The sequence below is a fragment of the Vicugna pacos genome, chromosome 5 (genome assembly GCF_048564905.1).
Source record: "Vicugna pacos chromosome 5, VicPac4, whole genome shotgun sequence".
Classification (NCBI taxonomy): domain Eukaryota; kingdom Metazoa; phylum Chordata; class Mammalia; order Artiodactyla; family Camelidae; genus Vicugna; species Vicugna pacos.
Window position 1 is genome coordinate 64,564,012 of NC_132991.1, and position 20,259 is coordinate 64,584,270.

At 37.7% G+C, this 20,259-nt stretch overlaps 1 protein-coding gene across 3 annotated transcripts in view; it reads left to right on the forward strand.

Moving 5' to 3' along the window:
* PLEKHM3 (pleckstrin homology domain containing M3) overlaps positions 1 to 20,259 on the forward strand; it is a 164,205-nt gene that overhangs the window by 129,361 nt on the left and 14,585 nt on the right. For 2 of the 3 annotated variants that reach the window (XR_004189975.2, XM_006205232.4), the window contains exon 7: positions 8,321 to 8,478. Coding sequence is in view for 2 of the 3 variants with exons in the window: in XM_006205232.4 (XP_006205294.2) it covers positions 8,321 to 8,478 (158 nt within the window). In the remaining variant the exon portion in view is untranslated. Of the gene's footprint in view, positions 1 to 8,320; positions 8,479 to 12,181; positions 12,763 to 20,259 lie in introns of those variants that run through there. The other variant, XM_072961370.1, reaches the window with a different exon arrangement.

Sequence of the window (20,259 nt, forward strand, 5' to 3'; positions counted from 1 at the left end):
GCATGCATTCAGTGAGTTCCTTTGTTTTGCTTTGCTTTTTTCCAGCTGTAGTGGCTGCTTCCTTTAATAGCTATTTTTCTAGTTTTGGTAAATAGCCTAGGGCTTAAGTTGATGTTAAGTCCATTTTCATCCCAGAATTTTGTGTTTCTTTAATTGATGAATTTCCCAGTCATTCGATCAATAATAAGGCACTATTCAAAATCACACTCCATGTTCAGAAATTCACACAAGATGTGACCGCTTAAGAGAACTTCAATACAAGGAGTAAATATGTTGGGCAGTAAATCTTTCTGTACGCCAAAGACAAATCCAAAACTGATCAAAACTGTGGGAGTAAACCTGGACCAGTCAGACGGTGCATCTTGTTTCCATGCAGGGGCTGAGTCAGTTTAGAAATCCTTCATTTCTATATGGAGGCTCAGTAGGCATCCAGCGACCTCAGGATTCTCAGGCTGAACCAAACCCCGAGGCTGCACTCTGACCCTAGATGCCCTCAGACAGGCCCCTTCAAGAGTAGTGAAGGGTGCTTAAGAGGTGGAGGTCAAGGCCTGACACTACCCAGCTGGGTGATCTTAGGCAGCTCATATCACCTCTCTGGGCCTTAGGTTTCTCATATATTAAGAAAGGAAGCTGAGTTAAAGAAACCACTTGGGGGTGGGGTGGGAGGTATGCTCAGTGGTAGAGCATGTGATTGGCATGCACACAAGGTCCTGGATTCTGTCCCCAGCACCTCCATTAAGGGGGGAAAAGAGAAGAAACCACTGAGGGCCTTTCCTTGTTTACTATTCAGTGAATAATAATGATATAACTTGGGCCAAAATGAATAGTAGAGACCTAAATCAGATTTATTTTAGACGCATAACTAAGTAACTCAGTAGAGAGGTAAGATTCTGCTGACCATGCCCTGAGAATTTTCTGGAACTGTCTCAATTTAAAATATTTTAATCTATTTCCCCATAAATAATAATGTGTACTTACATGAGACCATGTGGCCTGTTTGGGGGCTCAGAATACATGGACCACATAAGTGTACTTACTCTGTGCAGATGCTTCTACCGAAGTTCCATGAGGTTGTGGCTTCACGGGGCCACACCCCTTGAGGTACTTTCCGTAGTGCAGAGAACAGAAGTAAGCCCCATCCCATGTATTTTTGTGAATAAGAAATTAGTATTCTTGGGTTCAGCTTTACCATTCAACCACTTAAGAAAACGGAAATTAAAACTGGAACTCCTTTATCTTTTATTCCCTAAGATAGTTTCCAACAGGAAGCAAAATATAATTTGGTAGGAATGGTGATGACCACTCACAAATCTACCCAATTACATCAACCCAGATTAAATTATCACATAGTTTTCAAAACTAGGTAGAACTTGTCACCTTTTGGAGAGGATCAGATAAAAGCTAATTGGTGACATTATAATCCACCCTCAGTGAAGTACTTGATTAGCCAAAATCTTAGTCCTGTTAGAACAGTCCCATAATGGATAAAGAGAGGTGTGGAGCAGCTAATTAGAGGAGGCACAGTTTTCTGTTTATATACAAACATCCCAACATTAAGCTGTAAATAGGAGCTCAAAGGTTAATTATGGGAAAATGAGGTTTTAACAAACTTTTTGAAATAGGAAAATCCCCTATGCTTTTTATTTTCTATTTTTAAGGATTTATTATTAAGACAGGAATCATTTAGTTAACTAGTAACAATTAGTTAACTAATTTAGTGATCATTTTGCAATATATACAAATATTGAATCATTATACTGTACACCTGAAACTAATATAATGTTGAATGTCAGTTGGAAAAGAAAAGAAGAGTGAAATTTAGAATTGAATGAGAATTTAGACTATTCTCGCTGAGTGGTGAGGGTATAGCTCAAGTGGTAGGGCACATGAGGTCCTGGGTTCAATCACGGGTACCTCCTATAAAAATAAATAAATAAATAGACCTAATTACCTCCCCCTACAAAAAACAATAAATAATTTTTTTAAATTAGGATATTCCCTGTGTGTATTAGGTTGTCAAACTTGAGCAGACTCCACAGGCTGTTTTTCCTCTCTCACCTGGCCTCGATCACAAGGCGTCCCTGTCCCCACCTGTTAACGCTGAGAAATGGCACTCGGTGAGAAAATAGTGAGTGCAGCTTTCCTAGTCCTCTGGCCAAGCAAATGCAAACTAAATTATATTTGAAGTCATTTTACAATGCATGACGGTTTTGATTCTTCCATTTCACCAAGCTAGCTTGTTACTAGTGAGTGGCAGGTGGCTTTGTTTACCATGAATGGGGTCTTTTGGTTAGACCTTCAGAGGAGGGGCCGTTTGTCAAGTGCAGCAGCCCTCTTCATCAAAGTATTCCCAACAGTGGTCCAGAATCTAGATGTTGCACAATGGCTGAGGAATGCTTGTATTGAAATGGAAGGTAACTTGACAAATCAGGGGGAAGGAATTAGTCGATGCATAAATTCAATGAGAAAGAGCTTTTTCTTTCTTTTTTGTTTCTTGTCCGAGTTACCAGTGCTCGGTCCCTCTCCCCCTGTAGATTTCGGATTTTGTGGCGGTGCCAAGGGAGTGAAGGTAATGGACATAAAAGAATCATTTGTGCCCTTTTCCCAATCCCACAGATCTCTATAGGCTACAGACCTTGAACATGACACTGCAATTTCCTGGTGCCACACATGAGTAATAAGCAGCTGTTTCTGAAACTGTGGTTTGGAGAAGGCAGCACTAGGTTATTTTTTAACTTAATTGTAATTTTTGATTGGTCTGCAAGAAAGTAAATCAAATAAAGTCTGTTGTCTTAGTCTGCAAGAAAGCCATAGGCCTCAAATTCCAATGCTGACCATCTTGACCAGAATAGAAAAGGGGGAAAAATGTGTGTATCCCTGAGCTGGAAGTTCAACCAGGCAGCTTTCGTGGTAAGCATATTTGGTATATTTGTAGTTAGCTGCATCATAGAAAGTGATATTTGACTAGTCCTTGAGTTCTAGAAGAAGCTGACATGACAGAGTGAAAAGAATTTGTAGAGTGAAAAATAGAAAAATCTTGATGAAGATATCAGCTTAATATTGCCTTTTGTCTTTATGCTGCAATGCAATAAAAAGGCACATAATTTTAACTTACAAATGGAAGTGTGTATTCATTGAACACCTGGTCATAGATACCTCTGAAATAGTCGTATATGCAGCCCTCCCAAGTTGAATTAGATTAGGACCTTCCTTAGTTCAACACGGTTGATCGCCCACTGTGGATCAGGTGCCCCTGAGGAAACACAACTGTCACCCAAATTTGGGTGACGTGGCAATCAACATGGAAAACAGAAACAAACTCTTCCGCCCTATTTTGGACATCTGCCTTTTCTCAAAGAGATAGGGCAGTTTGGTACATGGAGAGGTAAGGGAGGTTAAAGAGATGGACAAAGAGCTATGTGTATTTTCCATTAATTACTTTGTCGTGATTTTGTTCACGTAGACCGGTACTTTGGGGAAAATAACTAAACCTGAGGATAACTAAACCTTATCTCAGAGATCTGTTTCACCATCACTTATGACACGTCCAAATGACCGCCTGGTTAATTGAAACCACCAGCCTTCTAATGCTAAAGATGAATGGCCTTGTGACTTGTGATGGACTGTTATGAAGTTATATTAACCTGTGACCAAGAAAAGGGTTAAAAAAGAAAGACTCCTCTAGCTTTGGTCTTCTTTGAGGCTACCACCTTCCTGCTGTTTGTGGACTATTGTCCTAACTTTAAGCCCCCACCAAGATGTCTAGGAAATGAGAGTGAAAATTGCAAGACTCTTAAGGGCAGGAGGAGATGGTAGGAGGTAGGACATTTGATTTCTTTTTAAGCAGTTATCCCAAGTAAAGGTTTATCTGATTTTTAAAAAGAACCCTAGGAAGAAGTCACACCTGGAGCCTGCTTCTCTTAGTGATGAACCTGTAGACCAGAAGCCAGAAGAGTTTCCCAGTGCTGCTAGTAGTTATAGTCAAAGACAAGATTTAAACCTCCTAAATATACCTTAATGCCCCTGGAAATATATAAGTATAAAGTTTTTCTGCTTATAATGTTAAAGAAATGTTTATAAATTCTAAAATAAACTTATAGAGTATTATTAACTCATTTTTTCTGGAGGAAAAACTTGCAGCAGCTTCAGCTTTTTGGAACATGGCCATGAACCTAGGCTGACAAATAGGAAGAGCAATTACTCAAGTGTAAAGAAGCAAAACAGATCTCTGAAGAGCTGGGTGGCCACCAAGACCGTGTATTCCTTCTGCTCCTCCCTAAATCACATAGCAGAATGATTGAACATGTTGTGACACAAAGATAGCCCTAAGATGTGACTGCTATGGCTAAGGAAGAAGACTGGAAAGCATCCTTGGTCAGTCAACAAAAACTTAGTGCCTGGCAGAGAGGGGATAGTGTGAGGCTCAGTCTTTGCCTTTCTCTTAGGTTGCACCATATAAAATTGCCATTTTTATAGGTAGAATCATCATTTTATTTTTATAAGTAAAATTGCCATTTTATAGGTATATCTCCATTTTTATATGTTCAGTCTACAGTTGGATAAGCAAAACAATCACATGTTAAACAGTAGCAAAAAAATACATAAAACAAGCATAAATTTCTATATTAAATTATGTGATGTAGAAATAAATTATATGAAGCACAAGAGATCCATAACAGGTGAAATAGCCAAAGAGGGCTCTCCAGGGCAAGCCAGAATAGATCTGGACCTTGAAGTCCGGGAGAACTAAGCGTTAAAAAAGGAAGTGAAACTCCAGATGGAGGAAATAACATAGGTGAAGGCACAGGAGCAAGAGTAAGCATATCCTACACAGGGAAGAGTTGCCCCACAACAGAACATACATATTAAGAAATGGAAAATGAATTTGGATAAACAGGTTGGAATCAGCTTACAGAGACACCTGTACACCAGGCAAGATGTAAGCTCCAGTTTGGTCTTGTTCACACTTGTGTCGATAACCGAGAATAGTAACTCAACGCAATTTTTGGAAATGAACAAATGGGGAGTTTTTATTAATGATAAACTAAGAACTCAACCAAAGGTTTGAGGGAAGAGATGACACACGATGGAAGTACTGTCTAAAATTGACCAGTATATGTGCTGGATGGCTCAATGGAAGGACTGTCATCTAGAAATACAACCAGAAGATTATTTCATTAATCTAGGAAGAGGGGATAGCCTAGGGTAGGATGGGGAAAAGACTTACATTAGAGACATTTAAAAGAGAATCAACATGAACCTTGAAAACATTATGCTAAGTGAAAGAAGGCAGTCGTAAAAGACCACATATTGTATGAGTCCATTTACATGAAATATCCAGAATAGGTAAATCTATAGAGACAGAAGAAATTGCTCCCCTAGGGCTTGGGGGACGGGTTAGGGAGAAAAGACTAGTGATTACTAACAGGTATGGGGATAAGGGGGAGAACTGATGAAATGTTCTAAAATTGATTGTGGTAGTAGTACACAAATACTCTTTGAATAAACTAAAACCCATTCAGTTGTAGACTTTAAATAGGTTAATTACATGGTGTGTGAATTATGTCTCAGTAAAGCTGTTATTTAAAAAGAGAAAAGGAATAAAAAGTGATGCATGACAAGATATGTGTGCTTGAGGGAGAAAATGACCACTCACTGTAGACCTATATAGTTTAGTTATCATTGAAATAACAAGACTGTACACCAGCACCATTATTATTTAATATAGTGCTACATGATACAGTAAGACATGAAACATGAACAAGAGGTATGATATTAGAAAGGAAGGGACCAGGTCACTATTATCAGAAAACCCAAAAAGATCACCTAAAAATGATGGGCATTCATGAAAATTCAGTCATATATAAGATGTACAGAAATGTCAGTATATTCTAGTACACCAACAATTGCTAATAAGAAAAAATATTATACAAAAGTTTAACCTTAAAATAACCAACATGAGTGGCTTATACAAAGGGAAAAGCCAAATTTGTATTCATAATAAATGAAGATTTAATAAAATAGAGATAGGGAGATTAAATATTACAAAGATATCAGTCCCCAAATTAATTTTTAAAAGCTTATTAAAATCCTTAGTGAGGAATAAATATAAATTGCTGGCAGTGTAAACTTGGTAAAACACTTCAAAATGTTCATACTGTCTACCCTTTATCTCAAGAAAATCTTCTAGACAAAGAAAAAGCTTTATGTATAAATTCCCCAATCTTCTCTTTTAGATCCTAGATGATAACTCTTGTGTCTTCCTTAAAGTGTTCCCTTCTTATCCTCAGTTCCTTCAAACAACCTTTACTCACCTGATTTCCAGACTGTTCTATATCCTGATATTTTCCACTAAATGACCATAGTTTGTTAGTGCCTCTATTTAAATGTGTCATTAACCTTTGTTGTTTAGAGTAAAATAAGTAAAACCAAACTCAGCTGAAGTATTGTTACCACAATTTAGAAATAACCCTATGACACAGTGTAAAGTGTTTACCAACGGTTGGGTATATGATTTGGTAGTGGTTATTTCTTAGAAAGTGAGTATCATGCGTTGGTATTGGGAGCACACTTTCCTGGGGTTTATTGGAGTTAATGGTCCTTGAGAAAAAAAAATAAAAGGAGGTCTTATTTACAGCTTTCTAAAGGTAATAGGGAAGAGAATAAATCTTAAAATGGTGGAAAGTGTACTTGTTTGACTCAAAAAATAGCCAGCATGATTTCTAGCCCCTTTAAGAAAAAAAAAATTCTTATAAAGCAGTGAACCTGATTTTTCTGTTCAATGTCTGCATCAATGCAAAAATAATACACATTTTTAAATGCCAAAAAACAATCATATACAAAATGAAAGATTTGCTTTTCCAACTTGTTCCCTTCCCTAGAGTTAACCACACTGTTATATTCATTTTTAAAATATCATGATGGGGGTGGGTATAGCTCAGTGTGGTATAGTTCAGTGGTAGAGGGTGTGCTTAGCATGCACGAGGTCCTGGGTTCAATCCCCAGTACTTCCATTAATATATATATATATATACACACACACACATACACACACATACACATATATATATATGATTATTAAGTGGTTTATAAGCTTAGTTTTTATCTCCAGTATTATGTACAGTTTCATTTTTTTTTGCAAAATACATTACTATATTCCTTGTAATCTTTTATTTTTGTATTATCAGTTACTACTGTTCACTTTGGCCTTGTCATTTCTCTTTAAGTGTGATTTACTTCCCTCAGATGTTATTTTTATGTAAAACTATCATTTTACCTATGATTCATTTGAAAGTATCCAGCTGTTTCTAAGTTAAATTTAATCATTTTTTCTTATATCAAAATCAGCATGTATATGCATGTGCATTGATGAGAGAGAAATACAGATTTTATGTTATTAGTGTATGAACTGCGAAAGTCTTTGAAGCCCGTTCAGTATTAGTTAAGTGAGGAGGGCTCTGATGGACCATTGGTTCCAAACTCATGGATGTTTGCAGGCCAGCAGCTGAGGGGACTGTGGGAGGCAGGCAGATTCAAGACATTCGGGCCTTGTGGGGACACTGTCAGTTGGTGGGCACGTGTCTCAGCAGGAGCAAGCAGCCTCTAGTCACAGCCAGGATCATCATCAGGTTGGAATTCAGGCCTAGTTTTGCCAGATCTAATGATTTTTCAAAAGAAGCCAAAAACCTGGATTTTTATGTGAAATCCCCCAATTATTAAATTGGATGATTTTTTTTAAAACACTAAGAGGTTTTTTTTAAAACTCTTCAGGCTAAATAGGGCCCTCAGACTGCCAAATTGCAACCTCTTTATATTATTTTACTTAACGGCGTCAAAAGAAACTTACTTTTCCACATTTGTTATATGTTCTCAGGGGAGATGGTGAAAAAAACTATTAACTCATCAGAAAACTGGTATTATTGAATGTACAACATAAAATTCTCATTAGTCCTTACCTTGTATATGTTCAATCTATTTTGGGAAATCAACCACACACATCTTATACTACACCATAACTGTCAAGTTGGTCTATGAATGGGTTGGACCCATTGGTTGGTCCTCAGTCCTCTATAACACACTACAAAAAAAAGGGGAATACAAAAGAAGTTTCAACATCTTCATTTTCCGACCTCCAGTGGTTTAAACCAGAGAGTTCTTTTGGAGCAAAAATACTATGTCTTTTCTTTTTCAGAATTGCTGAGAAATTATAATTAGAGGTTTTCCTGTTGTGTAAAGGAAAGGAATTCTAGTCCTCCTGCATCTGCAAGACTTCTTTTCTCGACAAGTTTGCTTCTTCCCTGTTCCATTTCTCTTTCTGCAGGTGATAGAGGGAAAGCTGGCTCCATTCTTGGGCAAGGTCATTAAATTTGCCACCTCACATGTGTACAGCTGCAGTCTTTGTAGCCAGAAGGGATTCATCTGTGAAATCTGTAACAATGGAGAGATCCTCTACCCTTTTGAAGACATTTCAACAAGCAGGTACAGAATCTCTTGTCTTATAAAAATATACCTGAATATGTCACATGCAGTGTTATGGGGCCAGATCAGGCCAACTTTTCTTCAGGTACTGTATCTCTGTATCAGATTTCCCTTATTCCTGGAGAACATTTTTTTACCCTTTGGTTTCCTATATTTATTTCTAACTCACCTCTCTACCTTTATCCAAAGCGAGATAAAAACTAGCTCTGTCTTATTAGGTAACAAAGAATGTTCAAATTTGTTTCTAGAATGGAGATGGGAGAGGAAGAATCCTCACACCCATTCCAGGGCCAAGTGATGGGCAATGGGAAATCATAGTCTCAGAGGAAGACCAAAACTAGGTGGACCAGTAGGAATAAAACTAGAGGACACTGGTGAACAGCTGTCAGGCTCACCACATGTTTTTCTCCACAGATGCACTACGTTATAGTGATGAAAGTTTTAGGACCCAAAGGAGAGAAAAGTAGGAGTTTATGTGGAATTATTTTTCTAACCAAAGTAATATTTGGGTATCATCGCATCCATTGATTGATGGATGATTTTTCCCCCAACTTGAGAGCAGGGTTTTTACTGTTGCTATTCTTGAGTCACAAAATGATACATATCACTTTTCTGTTCTCCCAAAAGCCTAATAGAAATATATTGTTTGTGTGTATATGCACTGGCTTCTTTGGCATGAATGTCATGGCTCATTTCCCACCCTGCAGGGCTCACTTACTCTGTGGTTCAGAATAGAAGGTGAGGCATGTAGCCAGGGAGGGTTGAGGCATGTGTGGTAGAGCTAAAATATTAAGAGTTGACTCAGCCCTTCTGGCCTCTTCTTAAACCCAAAGACTGTTTGTAAACAACCATGAACTTGGGTTGGCCCCACACACAGTAAGACACACATAAAACAAGACCCCCCCACACACACACACATACACACACTCCAGCCTCTAGTGTCCTGAGTACAGATCCTTAGCCCACAGCCTAAAAATTACATACTTCTTTAAAAGGTGCTTTATACAAATGTTCATAGCAGCAGTATTCATAATAACCAAAAAGTGGAAATAATATAAATGCCCATCAGCTGATGACTGGATAAACAAAATGTGATATATCTACACAATGGAATATTATTCAGCCTAAAAAGGAATGAAGTATATGCTGCAATGTGGATAAACCTTGAAAACATTATGCTAAGTAAAAGAAGCCAGACATAAAGGGTACAGTAATTAAAAGAATTTTAAAGATGTACTATAAACAACTTTGTGCCAATAAGTGAGACAACTTAGATAAAATGGATATGTTTATAGAAAGACAAATTACCAAAACTGACTCAAGAAGAAATAGAAATATGAATAGACCTATAACAAAAATTTGAAATAGTAATTTTTAAATCTTCTGAAGTAGCCAGATGGCTTCACTGGTGAATTTTGTTGGCTGTTTAAAGAAACGATACCAATGCTTTACACAGTGATAAGGAGGCACATTACATAACAGTAATGGGGTCAGTTCTCCAAAAAGACTTAACCATCCTCTCTCTGTGAACAGAGTCAAAATACACGAGGCAAACACTGATAGAACTGCATGGAGAAACAGATGAATCCACTATTATATTTAGACTTCAACACCCCTCTGTCAGTAGCTGATAGATCCAGTAGGCAGACAATCAGTGAGCATATAGTTAAACTGAAAAGCACTATCAGCCAATTGAATCTAACTGACATCCATGTCAATTCAGAACATACATTCTTCTCAAGCTCACATGGAATTTATTTACACACCATTCTGGCCATAAAATACATCTGGACAAATTCTAAAGAATAGAAAGTATGCAAAGTATGCTCTAACATCATATTGAAATTAAACTAATAAACAATAACAGAAAGATACCTGGAAATTCTCCAAATATTTGAAGATTAACAATATACTTCTAAATAACAAGAGTTTATAACTTAGTTTACACAAAAACCTGCACGTGGGTATTTATAGCAGCTTTACGCGTAACTGCCCAAACTAGAAACAACTAAGCTGTCCTTCAATAGGTGGATGGATAAATAAACCGTGGTATATCCATACAGTGCTCCAAAAGGACACGGAGGAAACCTAAATGCATACTATTGAGTGAAAGAAGCCAATCTGAAAAGGCTACTTACTATATGATTCTAACTGTATGACATTCTGAAAAAAGGCAAAACTATACTGACAGTAAGAAAATCAGTGGTTGCCAGGGGCTTGAGAGGGGGCAGGGAGGGATGAATAGGGGAAGGGCAGGAGATTTCTAGGGCAGTGAGATTATTCTGTGTGATTCTATAATAGTGCATACATGACATTATACATTTGTCAAACTCATAGAACTGTACAAAACAGAATGAACCTTAATTTGAACTGAGGACTTCAGTTAATAATAATTAATTGTAACAAATATACCACATGAATGCAAGATGTTGATAATGGGGAAAACTGGAGAGAGTGTAATAATATGGGGACTCTATACTATCTGCTCAATTTTCCTGTAAATCTAAAACTGTCCTAAAACATAAAATCTATTAAAATAAAACAATTCATCCAACTAAACATCTAACTCAAAGATCAAAGGTGAGGAGTATAAAATTTTAATAGAACAGTTTTAGATGTATAGAAAAATTACAAAGATAGTACAGAGCTCCCATATGCCCCATACCCAGTTTCCTCTGTTCACATCTTACATTAATATGGTACATTTGATACATTATTAGCTTAAGTCCATAGTTTGTTTGTTTGTTTGTTTGTTTTCTGATTTTCTTAGTTTTTATCTAGTGTGCTCTTTCTGTTCCAAAATACCACGTTACATTTAATTGTCACATCTCTTTAGGCTCCTTGGCTGTGACAGTTTCTCAGACTTTGTATGTATGACCTTGACAGTTTTGAAGAGTACTGGTCAGCTGTTTTGTAGACTCCCTCTTTTGGGATATACTTGATGTTTTCCTTATGATTACACTGGGTCCTGCAGATTTGGGAGGAAGACTGCAGAGGTAGTGTCATTTTCATCACATCACATGGGTACACGCTATCAGCATGACTTATCACTGTAGTGTTTGTGTCAGGTCTCTCCACTGTAAAGTTGCTCTTCTCCCCCACCCTTCTCACTCCCATCCTCTTTCCAGACTGTCCTTCTAGAAGGAAGTCATTATGTGGGGCCCATGCTTAGGCAGTGGAGAGCTTCACCCCCTTGTGAGCAGACTATGTACAAAATTATTTGGAACTCATCTGTATAAGAGATTTGTCTCTTCTTCCCCATTTTTTTCAATTATTTATGCCTATCTGTATGGACTCATGTGTATTTATTCTATACTTTGGGTCATTAGCCAATACTGTTTTATTTTGTTACTCAGACTGTTCCGGTTGTGGCCACTTAACTTTTGCAGTTGGCTCCTGTGTCCCTTTGACATATCCCAGTGATTGTGGGGTTTTCGTTTTGAGCATTTCCTTACTTTCTGCCACTGCTGGATGCTCCAGGTCCGTCTTATATATCTCCTGCCCTAATCCAAGAAGCAGCCATTTCCTTAAAGAGCCGTGGTTCCTTATATTGGAGAATATTAGAAAGCAAGATCAGGGCACTGGGCTGCACACACTCATTTTTAAAGCTGTCAGTCCCAGGACTTGTCCCTTGCAGGGGCAGAGGTGCTCCCCTCTGACTGCACATCAGAATCTCCTGTGAGACTTTTTGTTTAATTCCCAGATTTGGTATCTTTGAAGACTCTCCCTGCAATTCTAAATCACAGCCAGAAGAAAGAATTCCTCTAAGATAGCTGTGGTCACGATCAGAGGTGCTGGGTTCATACAACCAGAAGGACCGCATTAGCATGACTGTGGGCACATAAGGGCCTTTACATAGCAGGAAAGAATAGCTAGTTAGAGCCCTCTGTTCCTCCCTTGGTCAGATGCAATTTTCCAAGCTTGCACAAATATCTGAGTCCAAAGGAACCCTGATCTGCCTTCCTGGAATTCCAGGTGGATACTATTATGCAAGAACCATTGCGCTTTCTCTTGGTGTTCCATTTCCAGTTAAACACTGGGAGTGGCTTATACACATCGATGGAGAAGGACAAAAAGAAACCCTGGTAAAAGATTTATTAAAGGAAAACTTCAATCAGAAGTAGAATTGTAGACTTAAAACATGTCTATAAAGATGTGCTAAATAAATAAATGTGATGAGTAAAATAAATCTGAATAGTGGTATAAATTTTGCAATCTATGTGCAACTGAAATCTCTATGGATGAAGTGATGACATCTGGGATTTGCTTCACAATAACCTGATGGTGGGAGAGAGGAGATAAATACAGATGAAAGACAGTTGTTGAAGCAACGTGATAAGTTATACTATCCTCTCTACTTTTGAATATGTTTGAAATTTTCCATAATAAAACATGTTTTAAAAATCAATATGTAAAAATCCTAGAAATGAAATATTCAGTCAATTTGTTACCACCTACATATCTTTGACCATCTTGTCCAACTCAGCACCTCTTTGTCCTCAGAACTATATTTAATATCCTTTCAGATCCAAATATCATGTGAATAGCATAATTACAATTCAGTAAAAAAAAATCCACAAGCATTAGAACTATTCATTCTTTCAATAAATGATTCACTGGACATACTATGTTTGTGCACTGGGCTGGGTTCTGGAGACACAGTAAACCCTCGCATGCTCCTTGCTCACAAGTAGTTGACAATCTCTAGTAAGAGACAGACAAGCCATTAGGCAGTTGTGTTAAAGTGTGGGAGGAGCCACGGGAAAGGGGTAGACCTGGAGCTCCAAGAAGGGAAATGACGTTCGCATTGTAGGTGGAAAGATGTCCCACAATTTCTAAACATGTGAGCAAGCTCTATGTTGAACTCTAAAGCATTGATTTATGCACTTCAGTATGAGAATATCCTCAGTTTTAACAGGCTTATTTGATTACGACCGTATAACACACATTGGTAAAGTCTTCAGACTTTGTTTTCCATATTAAATTAATTGTTATGCAGGAGGAAACATCACGAGGGTGTAACGGAGAAATGTAGCCCTGGTGTTAATTTTTAGAACACCGTCTCTGGCAGACACAGAGAATGTTCTGGGATCTGGGAATGGCATTGGTCTTTGTCATTTTGCATCTCATTGCAGTTCACACCACCCTGCCCCTGAGGACCTGAACTTGTTGGTGCATGAACTTTATTCTTTGTCTTGGCACCTTCCACCCTTCTTTAAGCTTCATGTAGCTTCAAATCACTAACTGTGGTCAAAACCTTAAAAAAAGTTTGTTTAAAAAGAGAGAATGAAACTGCTTTATTATGAAGTATAGAATGACTTTTTCCCATAGAAGATGCTGAGGTGCACATTTCTCAGCACAACTTGAACAGTCCATTAAGAGCTGTGTTTTCCTTCACCCCTGTTCCCTTTGATTTGTCCATAGAATGTAAATGTGGAGAGGCCTTTGCCCAAAGTTGCCACTTATGTGCCTAGAAAATCATGAAACCCCCTAGACTTGTCAGCAGTCTTACAGAGTCTCTTCCATTTTTCTGGGTAGCCAGTCTGTCATTTTTTGAAAGGGTTTCCTGTTTGGGCAGGAATTGTTTTAGCGGGGAGTATGGGAGTAGAACAAAACTCCAGAGGAGGAGGGGAGAGAAGCACTGCCCAGAAGCTGGTCTTGGCTTCCTATTTGCTCAGCCTTCGTTTTTGTGAGTCCTTGCACAAACAGACTGAATACCTGGATTATGCTCTCATCTGGACTCGAATACACATACATTACATACCCTTTTTTCACTAATCAGCCTGACACATTCCTCTGTTGGTAAATGGTTCCAAAACAAACACTGTCAGTGCACCTAATTAGCAGGTTTGTGGGCTGTGCTTGGCAGTCCTGTTATATCCTGTTCAACAATAGAGAACAACAGCCTTGGCTGGGCCGAGCTTCAGGGAGGGAACAGCTTCCCCGAGCGCGTACGCACTTTTTAAATGATATTTCCTTTCTGTGGCTTTTCTTGGGAAGCTGCCGCTCAGTGAGTATTGCAGTGAGGTGTGGGATCCTCGCTGCAGCCAGAGGGAATCTGGACTTCCCGTCATAGGTCCCTTTGCTGCAGAACCAGCGTTTCCATCTGATTATTGTTCTCTCTCGGGTGTTGAAGAGGAGCACACTGAGGAGCTTTCTCCATGGTTCTCTAACCATGGTGGGTGGAGGACAAGACTCCTGCCTGGGTTCCAGAATCAAAACTAACAAAGATGGAAGGGCCAGTGAAGACCATTTAGACATCTCTAGGGTAGAAAACCCAAAGCCCAGAGAACACGCAGATTTTTTGAGTGTCAGAAGCAGGGTGGTGACCTACCAAGATGGAATTCGGCTCCCTTAGACTACAGGACTGCCCACTCTTAAATGTATTTATTGAGTCGGTGAAGGTTCTCCTTGATAAAAAAAACTTGAGCACAATGCTAAGTTTTTGGCTTTTAAACTTTGGTCAAAGAGTAACTTGGTAAATAGCATTTTACCTTGGCCTGGTGGCTCCTATATTCACATGTCAAAATGTTGCAGAATGTCTGCTAATACAGACAAGACTTTTGTGAAATCCTCAGAGCTGACCTGACCCTTTATGCCATTAAGCTGCTTGATAAATACTGCACGTTTATAAACACAGCCCTGGTGAGGCCGCCATTGTTTTTTGAAGCCATTTGGTCCCTTGAATAGATGGCTGTGGTCTCCCCCAGACTCATTTCTTACCAAGTTTCTAGTTAGGTGTCTGGTTAATAGTGTGCTAATCATCTTATCTCTAAGCATTTCAGACAATCTGATTTTCTTGTTGTTTGGGGGGGGGATGTTTATTATTATTTAACTCTTGTTTTAATGTTCTTAACTATAAAAATTAATTGATGCTCATTACAGAAATTTTTAAGGTACATAAAAGTATAAAGAAAAAATTATCCATACATATGTATACATATATATTTTTTAATAAAACTGAGATCATGTTGAATACATAACTTTATATCCAGCCTTTTTATCATATCATATCAGAACCAGGAAAATAGTCATATTTAATCTATATACTTTTAATGATGGATACTTTTACAGGAAAAAAATTTAATTGGCCCTAAAATTATTAAGATCCATTTAAGAAGTAAAGGCAGGCTAGTCAACAGAAAGATCACTGGACTAAGAATATAGAAGTCTAGATGTCATTCCTAACTCTGCCACTAAATTGCTGTGTGACCTTTAACAAGCCACTTCCCTGCCCCACCCCATCTATATATCAGGCATATAACACTGTTTAAGCACTTACTGACCAAAGAAGTAAGAGCTTGTAAGAGCGTTACTTCAGCTCCATTGCTTAGCATTTTGTGTTAGTCTGTATGATAGTCTGTCATGACATATTCAGTGAAGTTGACTGATTTTTGATACAGTTTACCCAAAGGGATTAAGATACATCATTCAAATAGTGATTCAGTCCAACATTTTCAAATAATAATAAGCTCCATGAGGAAGTTGACTTTTTCTGTTTTGCTCACTGCTTCATCCTCTACCTTTAGAACAGCACATAGTAAATGGTCAATAAATAATTTATGAATAAATAAATGGTTTACTTTATTTTAGCTTTTCTAATCTGTACTTACTGTTTTCTTTTATTTTAAATCATTTTTAAACTTATTTCAGGGAAATTGCTTAAATGTAGACATTACCAAGATATCTAACTCTATCAAGTGATAGCTAACATTCTATTATATATTAGGGGCAGATGTGTTTTATAGGCCCAATGGAGATTTTCCTGTCAAAAATTTGAGCTTTGCTAAGTTAGCCAAAAACCTTCATTTTCAGAACATGTTTTAGGTCACTTTTTAGTGTGTGCTTTTCCCTTCCCCATGGGACTGTAAATAAGTAACCTGAACACACACTAGGGAAGAGCAGGAGTATTTACCTTTCCATACAAAAAATGTTGACTTTTCAGACTGAGCAATATGTTCTGAAATGAACTGTTTTATGCTTCAGAATTACAAGAGGTACGACAGTATCTTGCTTTTGTCCGTATATGTGTATGATATTTTGAGACTTTTTTCATCCAACTAATTATGGAGTACAGATAATACCTTGTTAAAGTTGTCTTTTAAAAATCTCTTTTGTTTCTACTTCAGCATCTAATGTATATTATCATATCTTTATTGAACCCCCTCAGTATTCTGAATATTAAACCATTCAGTGCTGCATCAGGAAACACCTGCATATGCTATCTGTAGCTACCATTAATAATCATGTTTGGTTCCTGATTCTTTCAAAGTACTTAAAATAGAAATAAAAGCACAGTTCATAGATGTTTACACTCTATACAAAAGTTGCTATTTGGACGGAATTCTATCAGAGCATACAACTTGGGGACCTTAGCGATCTTTTGCCCATCACCCCCACACCCTACAACACACACCCCTTCCCCACCCCACCCTTCATGGAAGCGAGCATCCCCACCCAACACCACACCCATAGCTAGTGGGAGATTCAGGCTGTGGAACCCCTGTATAGTACCCTTTCTGCCTCACTCTGTTGTCAGAGCACTAGCCTAAAATCTGATGGACCCACAAAGCATCCTAGGAGGGTTAAAGACTACTATGTACTTTCAGCTAGCCTCACTCACTTCTAGTGATGGTTAGGAGTGGGGAATAGGTGTTCCCACCAAAATTAATGGGAAGAGTTTTCTAACCTTTTGATGAAAAAGTAGGGAAAGATAGCATTTTTTAAAAAAAAGTAATTCATGTGAAAAAGAGAAACGTGGGAATTGCCTTTTACAAAACGAATAACATAATAGACTAACTTGCAAATAATGAATCAGTGGCTGGTTTAAAGACTGCATTGGAAACATGGGAAGCCACTAACTTGACCTGATACAATTTAAAAGATCTAATTTGGCCTTGAGAGTGGGGAGGTTCAAGTATCTTAAAGCCATTCTTTAAGAGGGGAGTTAACACTTTTTTTCTAGAAAGAGAATCCTTGATGCTGGAGAGAAAGGGAATTTGAAAGACTTTGGCGGGAAAGCAGCATACATCAGTGACTGGAAAGAAAATTTTTCAGAGTTGAGAATGAAGAAACAAGCAGATTTTCCTTTGGCAGTGGGGAAGACATGGGGAGGGGGCACAGGATAGGATTAGGGTGGGGGAGAGTGAGGCCTGAGTAACATGAGGTGGGGAGCAGGGTTTTCAAGCACTGCCTGAAAGAGGCACCAGTCCAGGGATTTAGGGTCAGAAATGATGTGAATGTCAAAGCAACAAGCAAAAAAAGTGACTTTTCCCTTCCTCCGCTTCCCTGAGAGGTACGTGAGGTCTCCTGTTGTAAAGAGAGAGACCTGACCAAGGAAACTCGTACTTAGAGACCATGTAAGAGCAGTACTTAGCCCTTCTTCTCTCCGCCTAATCCACCTGAAAACCTCTTACCTCAGTTTTTCTCACCGAGGGGTCTAGAGAGCTTGCCCAGGTGGCAATGAAAGAGAAAAGGTTTAGTTATCACTTAGCAGGCACGTTGCTAACCAGAACTAAGCAAAAGGCTCCCACTGGCTTCCCCCAGTGAGTGACCGCGTTGTTCCCTTTGAGAGTGTCCTTTGCTGATATACTACCATCTAGCCTTCTCCACCCTAGTCCTTTCTTATGAATATACACAGCGTTGAAAGAAATAAAATTTTTAGTGGCTTCCAGGTGTCTTACATGGCTGTTTATTGCTTATATACATAGCATAACTATTCACATAGCTTTTTATTATTGTAATGATCAGTTCCACCCAGCTTTTACTAATGAGCAAATTAGAACAAAAGTTCCAAGTAGTAGCTCTCACTAAATGAAAGGGGCTGCTAAAACGGGCACTGTTGTTCACATCTTTTTCCCTCATTCAGTGTTACTATATACCAGGTCTTAAGCCTTATTGCAGTATCTTTCCAAGGTAATAAATATGTGCTTGGTTCATACAGTAGGATAATTTTAATTACTTAAACTTTACACATTATTAAACAATTGAACCATGTTACCTGATTTTATAAACATGTAAACAGTTAAAGAATACCTTTGTCTTAGAATAGATAAACAAGATTACACTGTATAGCACAGGGAAATATACACAAAATGTTATGATAAATCACAGAGAAAAAAATGTGACAATGAGTGTGTATATGTCCATGAATGACTGAAAAATTGTGCTGAACACTAGAATTTGACACAACATTGTAAAATGATTATAAATCAATAAAAAATGTTAAAAAAAAAAAAAAGAATACCTTTGTCAGTATATAAAGATGAAAAAAACCTGAAATGTTCAAAAAGTCAAATGTCTAAGGTCAGAATTAGTCCTTGACCACCTGAGATGTTTACACAGGGGCACCTCTTTTTAAATAAACATAATAAATAAACCTATAATGTAAAATTTTTAATTAGTTGATTGATGATACACATTTCAAAATGTTTTCATTGAACAAAGGTGGGCAGCAGTAAACTTCGCTAATATATTCAATGTAGAATGTTACAACTTCTCTATAGAGTTATAAACTCTAAAGTTGTTTACTTGAAGGGAGATTGTTTTTACCAGCTATAAAAATGTATTATAAAACAGTATAGTGTTGGCATAGGAAGACAGATTAATAGAACAGGACTTCAGAAGGCATGGAAACAGACCCAAGTAATATGGGAATTTAGCACATGATAAAGGCGCCTCAGTAAATTAGTGAAACAAAAATGGATCATTTCATAAAAGGAACTAGGAACCAGATAGCCATTTGGAGAAAGAATAATGCTGGATTTTACCATACTCCTTATAGCAAGATAAATTCCAGGTGGATCAAATATTTTAATGTAAAAAGAAACCCATAAAGCACTAGAAGAAAAGATGAGTGAATCTTTATCATCTTAGTATGAGGAAGGTCTCTCTAAGCTTGTCACAAACCCAGAAGCCATGGAAGCAAAATGCTTTTAAATACATTTTTAAAATGTTAAAATGCTTAAAATTCTATAGATAAAGGCAAATGTAAACAGGAAACTTCAAGAAATATTTTCCACACATCTGACAAAGAGTTAATTTCCTGAATATACAAAAATCTGTAAAAGTTGTTAGAAAACGGGCAAAGGACACAAACTGATTTACTGAAAAATATGCAAATGACTAATAAATGCAAGAACAACTCCGTATTGTTATTAGGGAAAGCAAAACAAAATGAGGTTCTTACTTATCAGCTATGAGAAAATATTAATAGATATGAAATGTAAAGCCCTACATAGAAACATTTTCATTTGTAAAGTCTGTGTTTTTGTTCTAAGTATGTAGGACAGCTCTGTTTAATATGTTAGACACTGTCTTTGGAAATGATTGGCCTAGAACAGTGGTATTCAAACTCTTCTATTTATCAGAATTCTCTCGAGGGCTTGTTAAAACACAGATTGCCAAGCCCCACCCTGGAGTTTATGATTCAGTAAGTCTGGAGTGGAACCCAGTAATTTGCATTTCTAACAAATTCTTTGGTGATGCTGGTTTGCCTAGTCCAGGGACCACACTTTGAGAACCACTTGCCTAGAACACACTGAGAATTAGGAAATTATGTAATACCGTCTGGCAGAGAATTATATTGGTGAGAGGAGGCAAATAGGGGAGCAGGCTAAAGAAATGGCCAAGCACTTCAGGTTTTTTATTTGAAAGCTTTTCTCCTTTTAAATTTACATCTCTAACTTATTCCTATGCAACTAATCATGCTGTTTATAAAATTAAATTTTTACCTTCTGAACTTTTTTGCGTTTTTCTAATGTACCCATGCTTGACAGTTTC